The 17,829-nt window shown below is 42.3% G+C and overlaps 1 protein-coding gene across 8 annotated transcripts in view; it reads right to left on the bottom strand.

Annotated features, from left to right (window-relative positions):
* Positions 1–17,829, bottom strand: part of RUNX1T1 (RUNX1 partner transcriptional co-repressor 1) — a 220,292-nt gene that overhangs the window by 33,016 nt on the left and 169,447 nt on the right. For all 8 annotated transcript variants that reach the window (XM_075353092.1, XM_075353091.1, XM_075353098.1 and 5 more), the window contains exon 5: positions 6,960–7,141. In XM_075353092.1, the coding sequence (XP_075209207.1) occupies positions 6,960–7,141 (182 nt within the window). The remainder of the gene's footprint in view (positions 1–6,959; positions 7,142–17,829) is intronic.

Raw genomic sequence — 17,829 nt, 5'->3', positions numbered from 1 at the left:
AATCCTAAACTATCCGCAGGGTGATTACCTAAAGCTAAACCTTTTATTGGCCAAAAGAAAGTCAAAAAGTTTTGGAGAAGTAAAATTTTTGGGGTTGGAAGACTACCTATTGAAGATAAATTACTAAGGGGCTACCAATAATACCTCCAAGACCACAAGTGACCCTTGTCACCACGTAGCCCCAGTCTAACGTGAACTCACCTCAACACTAAGCGCTCGGCCATCTTCTCTACTGATTTTATTGTTCAGAATAAATCGATTCCCAGTAAAAATATGCTCCAATCTTACTTCTGGCAGTAAATAATTAAACTTTAATTTAAGGTGGCCAGTCCTACTCCATCTGTCAATGTATTCTCAACATTTTGGGTTCATTTTCTGAATTCTGCTAAAAAATTATCTGTTACTTTTGTTCCTGAGACTTTGTGGAACAACTCCATAATGAACAAACTATCATCTTATACCATCCATCTTCAGGTACTTTAGGCCATGTGCACATGTTGAGTATTTGGTGAGGTTTTTACCTCAGTATTTGTAAAGGCAAAACCAGTGGTGGAACAATCAAGAAATGTATAGCAGAACACGGGCACCACTTCTGCATTTTTTACCCCCTCCTGCTTTTGCCTTACAAATAATGAGGTAAAAAAATCACCAAATGCTCAACATGTGTACATGGTCTAAAAGTGAGGTTTTGTCTTCCTAAGGCCACGTGCACACGTTGAGTATTTAGTGAATTTTTTACCTCAGTATTTGTAGCCAAGATCAGGAGTGGAACAATCAGAAGAAAAGTATAATAGAAACACGGGCACCACTTCTGTATTTTTTACCCACTCCTGGTTTTTGGCTTAGAAATACTGAGGTAAAAAAAATCACCAAATGCTCAACGTGTGCACGTGACCTAAAAGTAAAGCGGGCTTTATACGCTGTAATATCGATACCGATATCGCTAGCATGCGTACCCGTCCCCATCGTTTGTGCGACACGGGCAAATCGCTGCCCGGCGCGCACAAAATCGCGCACCCTCGTCACATGGACTTACCTGTCCTGCGACGTCGCTCTGGCCGGCGATCCGCCTCCTTTCTAAGGGGGCGGGTCGTGGAGCATCACAGCGACGTCACACGGCAGGTGTCCAATAGAAGCGGAGGGGTGGAGATGAGTGGGACGTAAACATACCGCCCACCTCCTTCCTTCCGCATTGCCGGTGGAGGCAGGTAAGGAGATGTTCGTCGCTCCTGCGGTGTCACACACAGTGATGTGTGCTGCCACAGGAACGAGGAACAACATTGTTAATTAGAAGAGAACGATTTTTTGTTTTAGGATGACCTCTCCGCGGCAAACGATTTTGGCCGCTTTTGCGATCGTTTTAGGTTGCACAAAAGTGTCACACGCTGCGATATCGTTAATGACGCCGGATGTGCGTCACTAACGACATGACCCCGACGATAAATCATTAACGATATCATAGCGTGTAAAGCCCCCTTAAGATTTTGTCTTTCTAAGATCATGTGCACACGGTGAGTAATTGATGAGTTTTTTTACCTCAATAATTGTGGCCAAAAGTAGGAGTGGGTAAAAACTGAAAAAGTGGTGCCCATGTTTCTATTATACTTTTCCTGTTATTGTTCCGTTCCTGGTTTGGCTTAGAAATACTGAGGTTAAAAAGTTACCAAATAATCAATATGTGCATTCAACAAATACTTAATGTGTGTACGTGGTGTGGCCTAAAGGTGAGGTTTTGTATGCAGGCCACATACACACGTTGAGTATTTGGTGATTATTTTACCTCAGTATTTGTAGCCAAAACCAGGAGTCGGTAAAAAAAAATACAGCAGTGGTGCCCGTGTTTCTATTATACTCTTCCTCTGATTAGCCCTCTTCTGGTTTTGGCCACAAAAACTGAGGTAAAAAACCAAATACCTAATGTGTGAATGTGGCTTAAAGGTGAGGTTTTGTCTTTCTTAGGCCAAGTGCACATGTTGAGTATTTGGTGAGTTTTTTACCTCAGTATTTCTAAGCCAAAACCGGGAGTGGAACAATCAGGAAATAGAAACACATGCATGAATTCTGCATTTTTTCCCACTCTTGGTTTTTCCTTACAAATAATGAGATAAAAAGTTCACCAAATAGTCAACGTGTGAGACAAAACCTCACTTTTATGCCACATACACACGTTGAGTATTTGGTGAGTTTTTACCTCAGTATTTGTAGCCAAAACCAGGAGAGGAACAATCAGAGGAAAAATCTAATAGAAACACGGGCACCACTTCCGTATTTATTACCCACTCCTGGTTTTGCGTTACAAATAATGAGGTAAAAAACTCACCAAATACTCAACGTGGGCATGTAGCCTTACGGACTGAAATAAATAAAGAATTAATGAATCTTGAATATCTAGATTAGGATAAGCCACTAAAAGCCTTTTACAAAAACTGTAGCAGATATAAGATACCATCTTTAAAGATTTTTAGCATATGTCAAAGATAGGAAAAAATGGAAAAAAAGACTAAGTGAAAGGATCTTTTTTAATTTAGGCTCCATTATTAGAAAAAGAAAACTAAAAATTAAGTATAAATATATTTCATATAAGTCCTACAGACTATAAGAATCTAGAGAAATATGATTAATGCGTACAAGTTACAGCTCTTAAAGAGCAATCGTCATTTTAATTTTTGTTTTATAAATCAATAGTTCACAGGAAAATCTGTACATTTTTGAGTCACTAGAGCCAGATTTTCCCATTACTGATATAGGAGATGACAGTTGGTGCTTTAAAATTCTATGGAGGAGGATGAGCCAGAAGCTGACACAGACATTCTGCTGCAAGTTCTCCTGAAATTCCAGGGAATTTCAGAAGAACTTGCAGCAGAATGTCTGTGTTGGCCTCTGTCTTCTCCTATGCCATATAGTTTTAAAGCACCAACTGTCATCTCCTATATCAGTAATGGCGAAACCCAATGCAAGATGTACCCATGAACTGAGAATGTTAGCAAGAATCAGGAGGCAAAAGAAGCAGATTTCTCTATTCAGATAGATTCCAAAATTTCTTATTTTCCCATTTACTATTGATTTATGTAAAAAAACCAAAAAAACAAAAAACAATAAAACAATGGTTATTCTTCAACATCTCTTCTGTAGGTTTTCTTATTTAGCTGTGACTTGCTATTTAACATCTGGTGGTGGAGAAATTTGCATGTGATCAGTTTATGAAAAATAGCTTCCGGCTAAAATTTTTGACATGTCTAATTTCACGCTTGAGAAGAGTGAGTGTGCAGAGATAACCTCATCAAAGGAGGAAAAAAACAACAAACGCAAGGTTATAAGCTGGCTCGATCACAGCACATTCTCTTACAGTCATTGGCTGAAGAGAGATTGGTATAAAAATCTTTTTCCCCTTTCTTTAGTATATTTAATAAATCCCAACTTAGAACTCCATTTTACAAAAAACCTCAGGTCTTATTATTGTTTTTTTCTATTCTATATTTGCTATAAAAAAAAAAAAAAAAGCCAGAATCTGGATAAGAACCTGGGAGACCCCACTTTGAGTTGATGAGATCTTTTGGGATTCATAGACCTGTGGAAAGTGTATACTGCCTTACATATTCCTCAACAATGTCATTAAAATTCCATATTGTGAAACCTAATAGGGCCAGAGTCACACTTGCGAGTAACTCGCACAAGTCTTGCATTGCGTCACCCAGCACGGCCTGCCGCTCTCCGGACAGGAGCGGGTCGGCTACATGTATTTCTATACAGCTGAGATTCTCCTGTCCAGAGAGCGTCGGACCGTGCCGGGTGATGTGAAGCGAGACTCGCACGAATCACTCACAAGTGTGACTCCGACCAAACTCTATGGCTGAGTTGAGACGACCATATTTTCTCTATCCAAGAAAAACGGTCTGATTGTTCCAATGAGACTGAGTGTGACCCGTTGTTCTCAGAGGTGGAGAATAATAAAAGAGTAAAACATTTTCTCCACCTTCTCCATTATGTCAGTTTGATCTATCTGATTTTCCTAGGCAAATTGTACATGTGCATTGACTCATTAAATAATATTGGTCTGAGTGTGATCTGATTTTTGACATCACTCAGATCAAAAATACAGCCATTTGCACGTGCCCTATAGGCGATAGGTGGGTGTTTTGTTGGGGTTTTTTTTAACAATTTCTACACTACCCTCTCATAATGCTGTTTTGGGCTATGTGTGCATGCTGCGTTTTTTTCTAATCACAAAGATGCAGCGTTTTTGGCCCCAAAAAACGCACAAAAACGCAGCCACAGGAAACACGCATGAAAAAAAGGCCTGCGTTTTTGTGCATTTTTTTAATGTGTTTTTTTTTGCTGCGTTTTTGTCCAATGTATTCAATGGGTGAAAAATGCAGTTAAAAATGCAAAGAGAATTGACATGCTGCATCTTTATGGTCACCACAAAGACGCAGCCTAAAAAAACTGCAATGTGCGGACAGCCAAAATAAAATCTCATAAGGCGGCGTTACACGTTACGATTTATCTGATGATATGCCGTTGGGGGTCACGGATTCCGTGACGCACATCCGGCATTGTTAGCGACATCGTTGCGTGTGACACCTACGTGCGACTTCGAATGATCGCAAATAGGTTGAAAATCGTTGATCGCTAACACGTCGTTCAGTTTCAAAATATTGGTCGTCGTTTGGAACGCAGCAGACATATTGCTACGTTTGACACGACGAACAACATTCACACGACCGCCTTGGTCATACAATATGTCGCTTATCGCTGTTGTGTCGTTGGTCAGATGTGTACGAGTGACCGCTAATAAACGACCTATGTGCGATCTCGGCAAATCGTAACTACGATCTGGGCGTGTCACATCGCTACTGACATCGTCAGATAAATCATAGCGTGTAAAGCGGCCTATAGACTTTGCTTGGGAAGGACATTCATGCAGCTTTGAGACCAAAACTGCACCCAAAAAATGCTCAAAAACGCAGCGTGCGCACATAGCCTTGCTATACTTAGATCTTCAAGCAAACCGGCCACAGTAAACATACTGGCATTTTCTTTGCAGGCAGCATTTATAGAGCAGCTTTAGCTGAGCAGATCGATATATAGGTTTACGGGATAAGATTCATTGTCACTTTTCACTTATTGATCTAAATCTCTATCATTCTCAGCTTAGGAGTCCAGTAGTTAGTGTAACTCAGAATGCATACAGAAAAACTTACAAATCACTAATTAGCTCCTCCCACTGGACGCCCAACTTCAGAGTAAGATAGAGCAGCTCTAGCTGAGCAGATTCATATATAGGTTTATGGAAAAATATTCAGTATATTGATCTAAATTCTCTACTCATTCTCAGCTTAGGAGTCCAGTAGTTGGTCTAGCTCAGAGTGCGTACAGAAATACATATCAATCACTGATTAGCTGTACCCACTGAACTCCTAACCACAAAATAAAATAGAGCAGCTCTAGCTGAGCAGATTGATATATAGGCTTATGGGGAAAGATTTAGTGTAAGTTGTCACTTACTGATCTAAATCTCTATTCATCCTCACATTAGGAGTCCAGCAGGTGGGCCAGCTCAGTATGCATACAGAAATACCTATCAATCACAGAATAGCTCCACCCACTGGACTCCTAATGGAAAATTTAGATTAATAACCAATTAATGACCCATAAGACTATATATCAATGTGGCCAGCTTCTTCTTCTCCATAACACACTGCTTGAAGACTGGACTGAATTTTCATTGGGAAATGTATCAGTTAAATAAGAAGACTATTGTTTTCTGAAGAATATATAAGCAGACCTGTTATAACCACCACATTACAAAAAATAAAACAAAAACATTTATCGATATTTTAATTCAAAGTCATGGCCAAAAATTGTAATCTCTTTCTCCATATTTCTTTCTTATATTTTGGATTTAGTTACAGTTACAATCCTTGAGAAAAAGAAGGAAAAATCTGAAGTCTGGGACCATCCGATCAGAGGCACCACTCAGACCACATATACGTTGCACTTATATTATGTTGAACTTGAAATAAGGAAAACATGAAAGTGAGTAACCCTTGTAATTTAAATGTCTTTTCCCCTCTAACCATATTTTATGTGCTTTTTATTTTTAGTCCATATTTCCTGGAATCTCTTCTGGAACCATTTGTGGGGCCATGTGAGTGGAGCAGCCAGATAAGACTTTTTTATGAGGGTATTAGAAATAACATAGCGGATTTAGTCTGCAAAGAAAATATTGGGACATTGAAGTTGATCTGTAGAAAATACCGTTGGAAACATTTAGGTTAAATTCGTTCTTAAAAGGAAGTGTTTGCTTATATCCAGCGAAAAGACTTGAAATCTTTAGTTTTATGGTCCACGGCCAATTAGTAATTTCACCACAGAAAAACAAATTGAGGCTTAGTTATGTCACAAACATAGAATGGCCAAACATAGAATGGTGTCAATTTATTCTATAGATAATTTGCTCACATCAGTCCATAGGGTTCACATATATACTGAATATTTTATTGGTTGCATAAATTTGTTATATGAAAACACCATTTGTTGGTGTTCTACCTGCCTGTGGCCCCCAGTAGGGGGAGCTTGGGAGCATATTATTAAAGTCAATACTACAACAGTATGCATTGAGCTCTTTAGCACCTCCTAGTGGTGTTAACTGGCAGACAAAATTTTTTCAACAAACGCAAAGTTTTTGAAGCTTTGCATCAGAAAAAATGGAGCTCTGACTGTAATAAAAAAATCTAGAGGAATTAATAAACAATGAATACTGGATCTAAAAGACATACTTTAAAAATATGTGTTCCATGTTTTGGTGTCTAAATGATATAATTCTTCAAGTTCAATTGATCCAGAAATATACAAGGACATGTCTATTTAGGAATAAGATACATTATTTTTACAAGCAGAAGGTAGTATATGGATAGCCTGAGAAGCCATGGGTGTCAATAGATCTTGGTAACATTTACCTATCAGGGGTTCTCCTCTTGCCGTTTTCATTCACATCAAGAAGCAACTCGGAGGAGTCAACAGGTGAGGTTGTGCTGGCATCCAGTAACAGTTGCTCATGCTGAGCTAGATACTGGGCAGGGTTTTGCTTGGCCAGTCTTGCACAGTGCAAAAGTTCCCGTTGCAGTAGAGGCAGGTTGGCCTAGAAAATAAAATAACAAGTCATCAAAATCTAAACTTTGGACAAAAAAAAAATTATTTTCATGTGCCCTTAACAGTTTCAATAAGTTCATAATCATTTTATGTCCTTCTCTTCAAAACTTTGCATAAACTCATGAACCACAGATAATGTCTCATTTTGAAGATAGGATCATTTGATGCTACACCTTGTCAGGATCGTATATACAAGAAGTTGTAGAAATGCATTCATTCTGTGTTTCAGTAGATTAAAATGAATCTGGAAATACAATTATTTTTGCTAGATGATCTCATCTCTTACCTCCCAAAATACTAGTTACCTAAGAAACCACCTTTTGCCTTCAGATTTTTGCAAAATCTCAAAATTGTTTAAGAGACCACATAAACATTAGACGGTCTACTCCAAGAAGGTTCAAAATGCTTCTCATACACTTGAACCAGAGTTTGTGGCTTAAAGGACTAGAGTCTGTGGCTCCATGGTTAGGGCTCCTGCTGAAATGTTTGAAGGTTGTTTGTTCGAGTCATGGGAGGGGATTTTTTTTTAAAAAAATAACCTTTTAATAGAATGGTATTTAAAAGGGAGAAATGCAAAATTCTATATCTGGGCAAGAAAAACAAAAATAGCATCTACAGAATAGTAGGAATAGAACTAAGCTACAGCACATGAAAAAAAGACTTAGGTGTACTAATAGAACACAGACTGCACATGAGTCAACAGAGTGACGCAGCAGCAAAAAAGGCAAACACATTTCTGGGATGTATTAAAAGGAGCATAGAGTCTATATCACGTGAAGTAATTATCCCCCTCTACTGCTCTTTGGTCCCTAATTTGGAATACTGTGTCCAGTTCTGGGCACCACATTTTAAAAAAGACATCAACAAACTGGAGCAAGTTCAAAGAAGAGCTACCAGGATGGTGAGCGGTCTGCAAACTATGTCCTACGAGGAATGGTTAAAGTATCTTGGAATGTTTAGCTTGCAAAAAAGAAGGCTGGGAGGAGACTTAATAGCGATCTACAAATATTTGAATGTATGTCACACTGTAGAGGGATCATCCTTATTCTCATTTGCCATGGAAACACAAGAAGGAAAGGAATGAAACTGAAATGGAGAAAATACAGATTAGATATTAGAAAAAAAAAATACTTTTTGGCAGTGAGGATGATCAGTGAGTGGAACAGGCAGCGACGAGAGATAGTGAATTCTCCTTCAATGGAAGTCTTCAAAGACTGGACAGACATCTGTCTAAGGCCCCCTTCACACGTCCGTGAAAAACACGCACGTGTGTTACGGGCCGTTTTTCGGGTCCGTGTCCCGTTTTTGTGTCCGTTTTTATGGTCCGTGTGGCACCTGTGTGAATTGCGTATGCTAGCCGTGTTTGTGTGTAGAACGTCCGTGTGTGCGTGTGGAATTAACGTGTATGTGTACGTGGAATGTCCGTGTGGAATGTCCGTGTGTGTGATGCACAATGTCGTTTATAAATGTCGGCTGACAGCAGACAGAGTTGCGCGATGAGAATGAACTCGGGTGAACTTCACCCGACTTTATCCTCATACCGCGGCTCTGTCTGTGTCGAGTACTGATTAGCGGTCACCTGTGAAGGATTCACCGGTGACCGCTAATCCCCCGAGTGACTGAAGTTTCCCCCCCTCTCTCATACTCACCGTTCCTCGATCCCCGGCGCGGCGCTGCACGGCATTCCCACTGCTGCGGCGGCTTTTACTATTTTGAAAAAGCCGGCCGCTCATTAAACAATCTCCTATTCCCTGCTTTCCCCGCCCACCGGCGCCTATGATTAGTTTCAGTGAGACACGCCCCCACACTGAGTGACAGGTGCCTCACTGCACCCAATCACAGCAGCCGGTGGGCATGTCTATACTGTGCAGTAAAATAAATAAATAAATAATTAAAAAAAAACGGCGTGCGGTCCCCCTCAATTTTAATGCCAGCCAGATAAAGCCATACGGCTGAAGGCTGGTATTCTCAGGATGGGGAGCTCCACGTTATGGGGAGCCCCCCACCCTAACAATATCAGTCAGCAGCCGCCCAGAATTGCCGCATACATTATATGCGACAGTTCTGGGGCTGTACCCGGCTCTTCCCAATTTGCCCTGGTGCTTTGGCAAATCGGGGTAATAAGGAGTTAATGGCAGCCCATAGCTGCCACTAAATCCTAGATTAATCATGTCAGGCGTCTCACCGAGATTCCTTCCATGATTAATCTGTAAGTTACAGTAAATAAACACACACACCCGAAAAAAATCCTTTATTAGAAATAAAAAACACACACATATACCCTGGTTCACCACTTTAATCAGCCCCAAAAAGCCCTCCATGTCCGCCGGAATCCAGGATGCTCCAGCGTCGCATCCAGTGCTGCTGCATGGAGGTGACAGGAGCTGCAGAAGACACCGCCGCTCCGGTCACTTCCACGCAGCAAATGAGGTGAGTAGCGCGATCAGCTGAGCTGTCACTGAGGTTACCCGCTGTCACTGGATCCAGTAACAGCGGGTAACCTCAGTGACAGCTCAGCTGATCGCGCGGCTGTCTTCATTAGCTGCGTGGAGGTGACAGGAGCGGCTGTGTCTGCTGCAGCTCCGGTCACCTCCATGCAGCAGAGCTGGATGCGACGCTGGATTATCCTGGATGACGCCAGACATGGAGGGCTTTTTCGGGCTGATTAAAGTGGTGAACCAGGGTATATGTGTGTTTTTTATTTCTAATAAAGGATTTTTTTCGGGTGTGTGTGTTTATTTACTGTAACTTACAGATTAATCATGGAAGGAATCTCGGTGAGACGCCTGACATGATTAATCTAGGATTTAGTGGCAGCTATGGGCTGCCATTAACTCCTTATTACCCCGATTTGCCAAAGCACCAGGGCAAATCGGGAAGAGCCGGGTACAGCCCCAGAACTGTCGCATATAATGTATGCGGCAATTCTGGGCGGCTGCTGACTGATATTGTTAGGGTGGGGGGCTCCCCATAACGTGGAGCTCCCCATCCTGAGAATACCAGCCTTCAGCCGTATGGCTTTATCTGGCTGGCATTAAAATTGAGGGGGACCGCACGCCGTTTTTTTTTAATTATTTATTTATTTATTTTACTGCACAGTATAGACATGCCCACCGGCTGCTGTGATTGGGTGCAGTGAGGCACCTGTCACTCAGTGTGGGGGCGTGTCTCACTGTAACCAATCATAGGCGCCGGTGGGCGGGGAAAGCAGGGAATAGGAGATTGTTTAATGAGCGGCCGGCTTTTTCAAAATAGTAAAAGCCGCCGCAGCAGTGTGACTGCCGTGCAGCGCCGCGCCGGTGATCGGGGAACGGTAAGTATGAGAGAGGGGGGAAACTGACCGACAGACTGTGAGAGAGGGACAGACAGACAGAGAGACCGACAGAGAGACAGAGAGACCGACCGACGGACTCAGGGAGATTGACCGACATACACAGAAACAGAAAGAAAAGCCGACATCACTAGAAATAAAAACACCAAACGGACACGGACTATAGGTAGATGCATACGTGTTTACTAACGTGTGTGCACATACCCATAGACTTTCATTGTGTCCACGTGTGCGTGCTCCGTGCAGATAACGGACATGCATCCGTGCAAAACGCAAACACATACGGATCACGGACACGCATACACGGACATAATGAAATAACGGACGTGTGACCACAATCATAGATTAACATTGATGCACGTTTGGCCGTGTCTCCGGTATATACGGAAACGGACCAAACACGCACGTGTATCACGGACGTGTGAAGGGGGCCTAAGATGGTACAGTGAACCCTGCTTTGAGCTGAGGGTTGGACATGATGACCCTGGAGGTTCCTTCCAACTTCTGATTCAATGATTCATACATAGACTGATTAAAGGAGCTGCACAACCCCTTTTTTAAATCAAGTAGTACACATATATAATAAAAAAAACATCCAATTAGCGGTAGCTATGTTCACATGGTATAAAAAATCCATGTGAAAACCGACAGACCTGTTGCCAATAATAGCTGGAATAGCACCGATGTGGGAAGGTGACTGTGTAGGTTGTTCTAAATTACTTAATTTAAAAATGTGTTGTCCAAGTAGTGAACAAACCCTTTAAGATAGTTGTTAGTTAAGATCCAGACAAGAATAAAATTAAAATTAGACCCTGGCAACTAGGTATGCAAATTTAATAGGATTTGCTAGATAGTTGAATTGCACAGCTATGACAATACATTATGCAGTCTCACAGATCAAATTCCTGAATGATAATTAGGAAAGCTTACTAGCCATGTTGTGTGCAGATGACTTTTGGCAAAGCCAGCAGGCTCTGAGCCCGGACCAACCTCAATACATTGTCTACAGAGTGTTTACACCCAAAATCCAGGAGCACATACAGCATAGATCTTATAATAACACAATCTAAACAACATGAAAACCCTAAAGTTATAAATGCTGAGAATCTGCCTACGAGGGTTAGATTTCACCTGAGGGGTTACCATGCCGGAACACCTGAGACAGTATTATGGGCTATACATTGCCACATTAGCGCTCATAAACACTAAATCCACAGTTTAGAATTAATGTGACAGAAAAGGACAGGTCCACACAATGTGGAAGCAGTCACGATTTATAAAATTTCTTACACCTAAATGAAACATTTGAGGATTGGACATTGTTTGCAGACCCCTTGGATAAATATCTTTAGAAGTTCACTGTTCATAAAAGCTATGGCTCTAAAGGTCCAGTCACACTAAGCAACTTACCAGCGATCCCAACAACGATAGGGATCGCTGGTAAGTTGCTAGGAGGTTGCTGGTGAGATGTCACACTGCGACGCTCCAGCAATCCCACCAGGACCCTGACCTGGCAGGGATCGCTGGAGCGTTGCTACACAAGTTGCTGGTGAGCTCACCAGCAACCAGTGACCAGCCCCCAGCGCCGCGTGGAAGATGCTGCGCTTGGTAACTAAGGTAAATATCGGGTAACCAACCCGATATTTACCTTGGTTACCAGCGCACGGAGCTACACGTGCAGAGAACAGGGAGCAGCGCACACTGAGCGCTGGCTCCCTGCTCTCCTAGTTACAGCACACATCGGGTTAATTAACCCGATGTGTCCTGCAGCTACATGTGCACAGAGCAGGGAGCAGCGCACAATGCTTAGCGCTGGCTCCCTGCTCTCCTAGCTACAGCACACATCGGGTTAATTAACCCGATGTGTCCTGCAGCTACATGTGCACAGAGCAGGAGCCGGCACTGACAGTGAGAGCGGCGGAGGCTGGTAACAAAGGTAAATATCGGGTAACCAAGGACAGGGCTTCTTGGTTACCCGATGTTTACCGTGGTTACCAGCCTCCGCAGAAGCCGGCTCCTGCTGCCTGCACATTTAGTTGTTGCTGTCTCGCTGTCACACACAGCGATCTGTGCTTCACAGCGGGACAGCAACAACTAAAAAATGGCCCAAGACATTCAGCAACAACCAACGACCTCACAGCAGGGGCCGGGTTGTTGCTGGATGTCACACACAGCAACATCGCTAGCAACGTCACAAAAGTTGTTCGTTAGCAGCGATGTTGCTAGCGATGTTGCTTAGTGTGACGGGGCCTTAAGAGAGAACGTTTCTCCTTGTGGAGAGTGTCAAGCCAGTATAAGGAGATTTATATGTCATGCAATGTTCCTCTAGGAAATTAAATATGTAAATATCCTCTTCAAGAAAAGAAGAGTAGAACTCTTGTGTCACCTTTTGGGGGCAACAATCCTCTTCCTTTTTGAAGAGGCTATTTGTAGATTTACATTGTCAAAGGAACATTGCATGGCCTATAAGTCTCCTTACACCAGCTTGGGACTCTCCATAAAGAAAAATTCCCCCTTACACCAGCTGTCAAAGGCCTCTCTCTTAGCCAAATTAGATCTCCTGCTTTACCCTGATGAAGGGCAAAAACCCCAAAACACACGTCTGCAAACAGAGTGTTTGGTTTTGCTGTTTGTCCCAAGTCATATGGCAAAGGCTCGTTAAAGGGTCAGTATTGACTTTTAGGACTGCTACTCTCAGTTTTTGCCTCAAAAGTTTTAGTTCTCTTCCCCACTGAATAGGATATTTGCATAAAACTGTGGGCATTGTTAACATATGACTTCAATGGTCATCTGTTGTCATCATTTCCCAGCATGCTGGATGATCATTAATACTTTCATAGAGAACCGATGAAAACCTATATATGTAAAGGAGTTGTCCACTGAAAAAATGATTCTTACAATATGTTCGTAATATGATTTTACAGATCTTGCTAATATAATTTTATATCTAAAGGTGCCCCAATTTTCAGATCAATGTCCCAACTCTTGCACCTTTATTCCACGCTTGACATAGGAGTATCGTGTTTTAGCAAGTTATCTATTTTATAAGGGCTGGCTGTTTGGTTTATTTCAGTTGCTAAGCCGGCTCCCTTCTCAGTGAATGAATGCATTGGCTGTGATGGAGAATGGAGGGCTGGTTGGCTACTGAAACTTACCAGTTGGCCAGCTGACTTCACACACAGCTCTGATGACATGCTTACCCAGGAAACTCTGCGTCATTTTATGTGCAAGTTAATAATATAATAATAAAGTTTATTTTTATAGCGCCAACATATTCCGCAGCACTTTACAATCAAGTAGGGGCTTGTACTGACAAAAAATAAAAAACAAAGTAGCACAGAGTTCAGCTACAGTAGGAATGAGGGCCCTGCTCTCAAGAATCAAGCTATGGGGAAATAGGAGAACACAAAAACTAAAACGTGCTTGTAGTGTCTGGTCCGGCCATCATTATGAGAAATTATTGATTTCAAACAAAGTTGAATGATCTGGTCATTAGACACCAACCTTGTAAGTGCACTTACATGCTATTGGTTGTATGGAGGATGTGAGGACAGAAATAGGAGGGAGAAGGTTATGAATAGCATTTAGAAGGCGGGAACGGGAGAGGGTTAGGTTAGTGAGATAAAATGATAAGCTTGTCTCAAGAGACGTGTTTTTAATGCACGCTAAAAAACACAGGGGCTGGATATTAGTCACATCCTTTGGGGTAGTGCATTCCAGAAAACTGGCGCAGCACAAGAAAAGTCTTGGAGATGGAGGTGTGAGGTTCTGATTATGGAGGATGTTAGTCTAAGATCATTTGCAGAATGGAGGGAGGCGGATAGGATGACAAAGCTGCCATGACCCAGGATTGCTGCCAATATGATTAGCGTATCTTTGGAAATTGAAAGTATATTACTCAGTGTAAGTGTAAGTAAAATCAAATTATGAACACAACTAAAAAAGTATTTAGTGAAAAAGTCCTTTAAAAGGGCTATTCTGGCTGCAAACATTAAATACATATTCATTGGGAAAAAGAAGGGGTATGTTCCCTAGCTCCCCTAGCCACACAAGAGTTTCCCAAACCTATCCAGTAGATAGAAAATGTGAAATGTGTGTTACAGACTTTCCCCTGTTGCGGAGTTTTGTGACATGTTCTGGGTCAGAGTCTCACTTTGTCTTGTGGGACTCAGCAGAATAAATTAATTCCCTTTATTTTGGGGAGGAGAGGGTTCTGTCCAGCAGCTCCTGACTCCTGGTCAGGTGTTTCCAGTAGGGACCACGCCCAGGTTCTTTAAATACCCTCTACATCACCCAGAGGGTGACGCTTATTTTCTAGCATTAGGAAGCTTGGCCAGGATGTGGAAGGAGCTGTTACTTACTCTGTCAGTTGTTCTGTTGGCTGCAGCATTGGAGTTTGCTGCAGCATTCTCAGGTGTGTTTGTTCTGGTTTAGAAATTTCCCAGTAGTCTGTTTATTCCCCCTTTTTATGTTGTCTCCACTCGTGCACCTTTCATGGCTCCTTTGTGTGTTGTTGCCATGTGTATGAGTAGGTTTTGTCAATGTTACCCCTGTCTGTTCATATTCGTTGGTGGGGTGTTTACTCCTGTTCTTGCCCATTCCCCCCGGGTGGTGGGTTGTGGAGGGGGGTCATAACATCAGGGACGAGGACAAGAGATAGGGCCTAGGGTGGTGACCTGGACCTCCCTACCATCAAGGATACCTCCAGGGTTAGGGTGAGCACAGGGGCCCCAGCTTTAGGGACAGTATAGGCTCCCCTGGGTTCACCTAAGTCACTCTGTGACAATGTGGTGGTTTTAGCCAGGGGTAAAGTAAGACGGAGCCGGCTGGCCATGTGTGTAGGGTGCTACAACCAAGTCATTTCACCTTGATCAAACTTTATAAATACACAGCAGGTGTATCAAGCTGAATCTTTTCCTACAAGTCAGGTTTAAGCCATCCAAAAAAATATGCAATGTATGGCGGGCCTATAGACGACCTATTTAGGAAGATGGATGGCCAGAGACAATGTACATCCGGCAGCACTGGCACATAAAGTGTAGTTCAAATGTAAAAACCATTAACACAGCATACAGCGTAGAAGAACAACATTCACATAAAATAAACAACTCAGTCCAAAAAATCTCATTCCCTCTTGATCTCTTAAAAATGTCAAATCGTCATAGATTTACAGCTAATGAAATCCAGAAATGCTGCCACTGACAAATTCAAAAGTAACGATGACACGGTTAAAATGGCTTTTTGTTTTTTCCTCTTTTTTTTATTCAGCAATTCTATAAACATGTTCTTTCGATTCGGAAAAAAAAAATGGTAATACAAAGCAATTTTGTTTGTTCTAGTTCTGGTGCCAGATTAGGTAATTAGGATGGTGTCTAATATCCTTCCAGTAAATGTTTCTCCATAAACGCAGAATGGAATCGCAGGTCTGCGGGTTGCATTAGCTTAATGAAAACAAGATTTTAATGCATATTGTTACAGCTGCGTTTGAATGCACTTATTAAGGCCCCGTGTTCCCACAACCATATGGTTTTTGTCATTAATGTCTCCTTTGAGGAAAAGCACTAAAATTAGAAAAAAAGTTGCATCTTTGATTTCAGTGATCCAAAGTAAATGATATGGCGACCATATGGCGCTCAGCTCTGATAGAAGAATGTGGAAGTGTCCTTGGAAGCTTGCTTTTTTTTTTTAATTTTTGTGGCAGCCAATTTGACCCTGAAGAGAAACATATTTTTATTTTTTACAAAGCAAAGAAATCAGCGGTATTCACAGAGGAAATGATGTTAACATGATGAAATTCGTAAAGAAAGCATCCTTTTATGAAGCAAGCCTACCCAGCACTTCTATAAACAGCTTTGCTTATTAGTTTAAGTACGCTGCTTCAAGGGATATGGGCCGAGCTCTATACGCTGCTTTAACTGCCACCTACCAGTCCATAATCAGTCCTGCTTATTCATTGACAACTGAAATGAATTAGACCTAGGTTTATCTGCATTTGGCACACAATGTTAACAAGGTGATTATGTTAATTAGCTGAATGGACTACTCTTGGAAGATGGCCAACAATTAGCGCTCTTGCCAACATCTGAACTGAATTGACATTGTTAAGAATAGTAAGCCGATCAGATGCATTTATGGCTGCCCTTAAGGGCCCATACATATAGTAGATAGCTGTCAGCTAAACGATGGTTCGGCCGATCAATGTTTCGGAGGGAAGCTATCTCTCTTGACTCCTCCATATGCTCTGCTGAGTACTTGTTCTCTATGAAGGAGCCACAGCCAGACTCCCATGGTGGCTTATCTTACCAAAAACAAAAAGATCGACAATTCAAAATTGAACATTCTGGATCCTTATCACTCTGGCCATGATTCATTCAAAGAGAGTTGATAGATCCCAATAAACGTTAGAGTGTTGGCCAAGCCTGCCGATATCGGCATTATTAGTAGCCTTCAAGAGATCTCTTCTACTCTAACCAGTCGAGGGAATGTGCAGCCACTGTACTGTGTTTAGAAGAGCTGGCTTGATTTTCTTGTAGGCTTTGATGGCTTCTCAAAGAACATGACCCTCTTTATTATAGTTTCATGGTTTTTAAGGTTGAAGGTAGACTTACAGTAAGTCCATCGAGTTCAACCCATAGCCTAGCATATTGATCCATGGGAAGGCAAAAACCCCATGGGGCAAAAAGAAAGCTCCATATTTGACTTTTTCTTGTGATTTGTTGAAAATCTGCCGAGCTATAAAGACCTGCAAAGCAGTAAAAAAAAAATTAATACACACCTTCACATCTCCTCAGCCCTCATCATACCTGTCAGGCTGATGCTAGCTCTCCAATCAGCTTTTCTATCTTTTTTCTTCTTTGCTTTATCTTTATTCAGGGGCTATGGTCACTTTCAGCAAGGTAGGACATTCACTAGGTCCCACGTTACCTCATGTGGCAGGACAAAGTGATGTTATGTCGTGGGGCTTAAGGGCGCTTTACACGTAGCGACATCGCTAGCGATGTCGCTACCGAAAGCACCCGCCCCCGTTGTTTGTGCGTCACGGGCAAATCGCTGCAAGTGGGCCACAATATCGGTAGGACCCGTCACACATACTTACCTTCCTAGCGACGTCGCTATGGGCGGCAAACAACCTCTTCTTTTTTAAGGGAGAGGTTCGTGCGCCGTCACAGCGACGTCACACAGCGGCCCGCCAATAGAGGTGGAGGAGCGGAGACCAGCCGCATTAACGACACGCCCACCTCGTTGCCGGCAGGACGCAGGTACGTTGTTGTTTGTCGTTCCCGGGGTGTCACATGTAGGGATGTGTGCTGACTCAGGAACGACGAAAAACCTTCGTCCAGCACCAG

The sequence above is a fragment of the Anomaloglossus baeobatrachus genome, chromosome 6 (genome assembly GCF_048569485.1).
Source record: "Anomaloglossus baeobatrachus isolate aAnoBae1 chromosome 6, aAnoBae1.hap1, whole genome shotgun sequence".
Classification (NCBI taxonomy): Eukaryota; Metazoa; Chordata; class Amphibia; order Anura; family Aromobatidae; genus Anomaloglossus; species Anomaloglossus baeobatrachus.
This window is presented reverse-complemented; position numbering and strand designations above follow the sequence as displayed.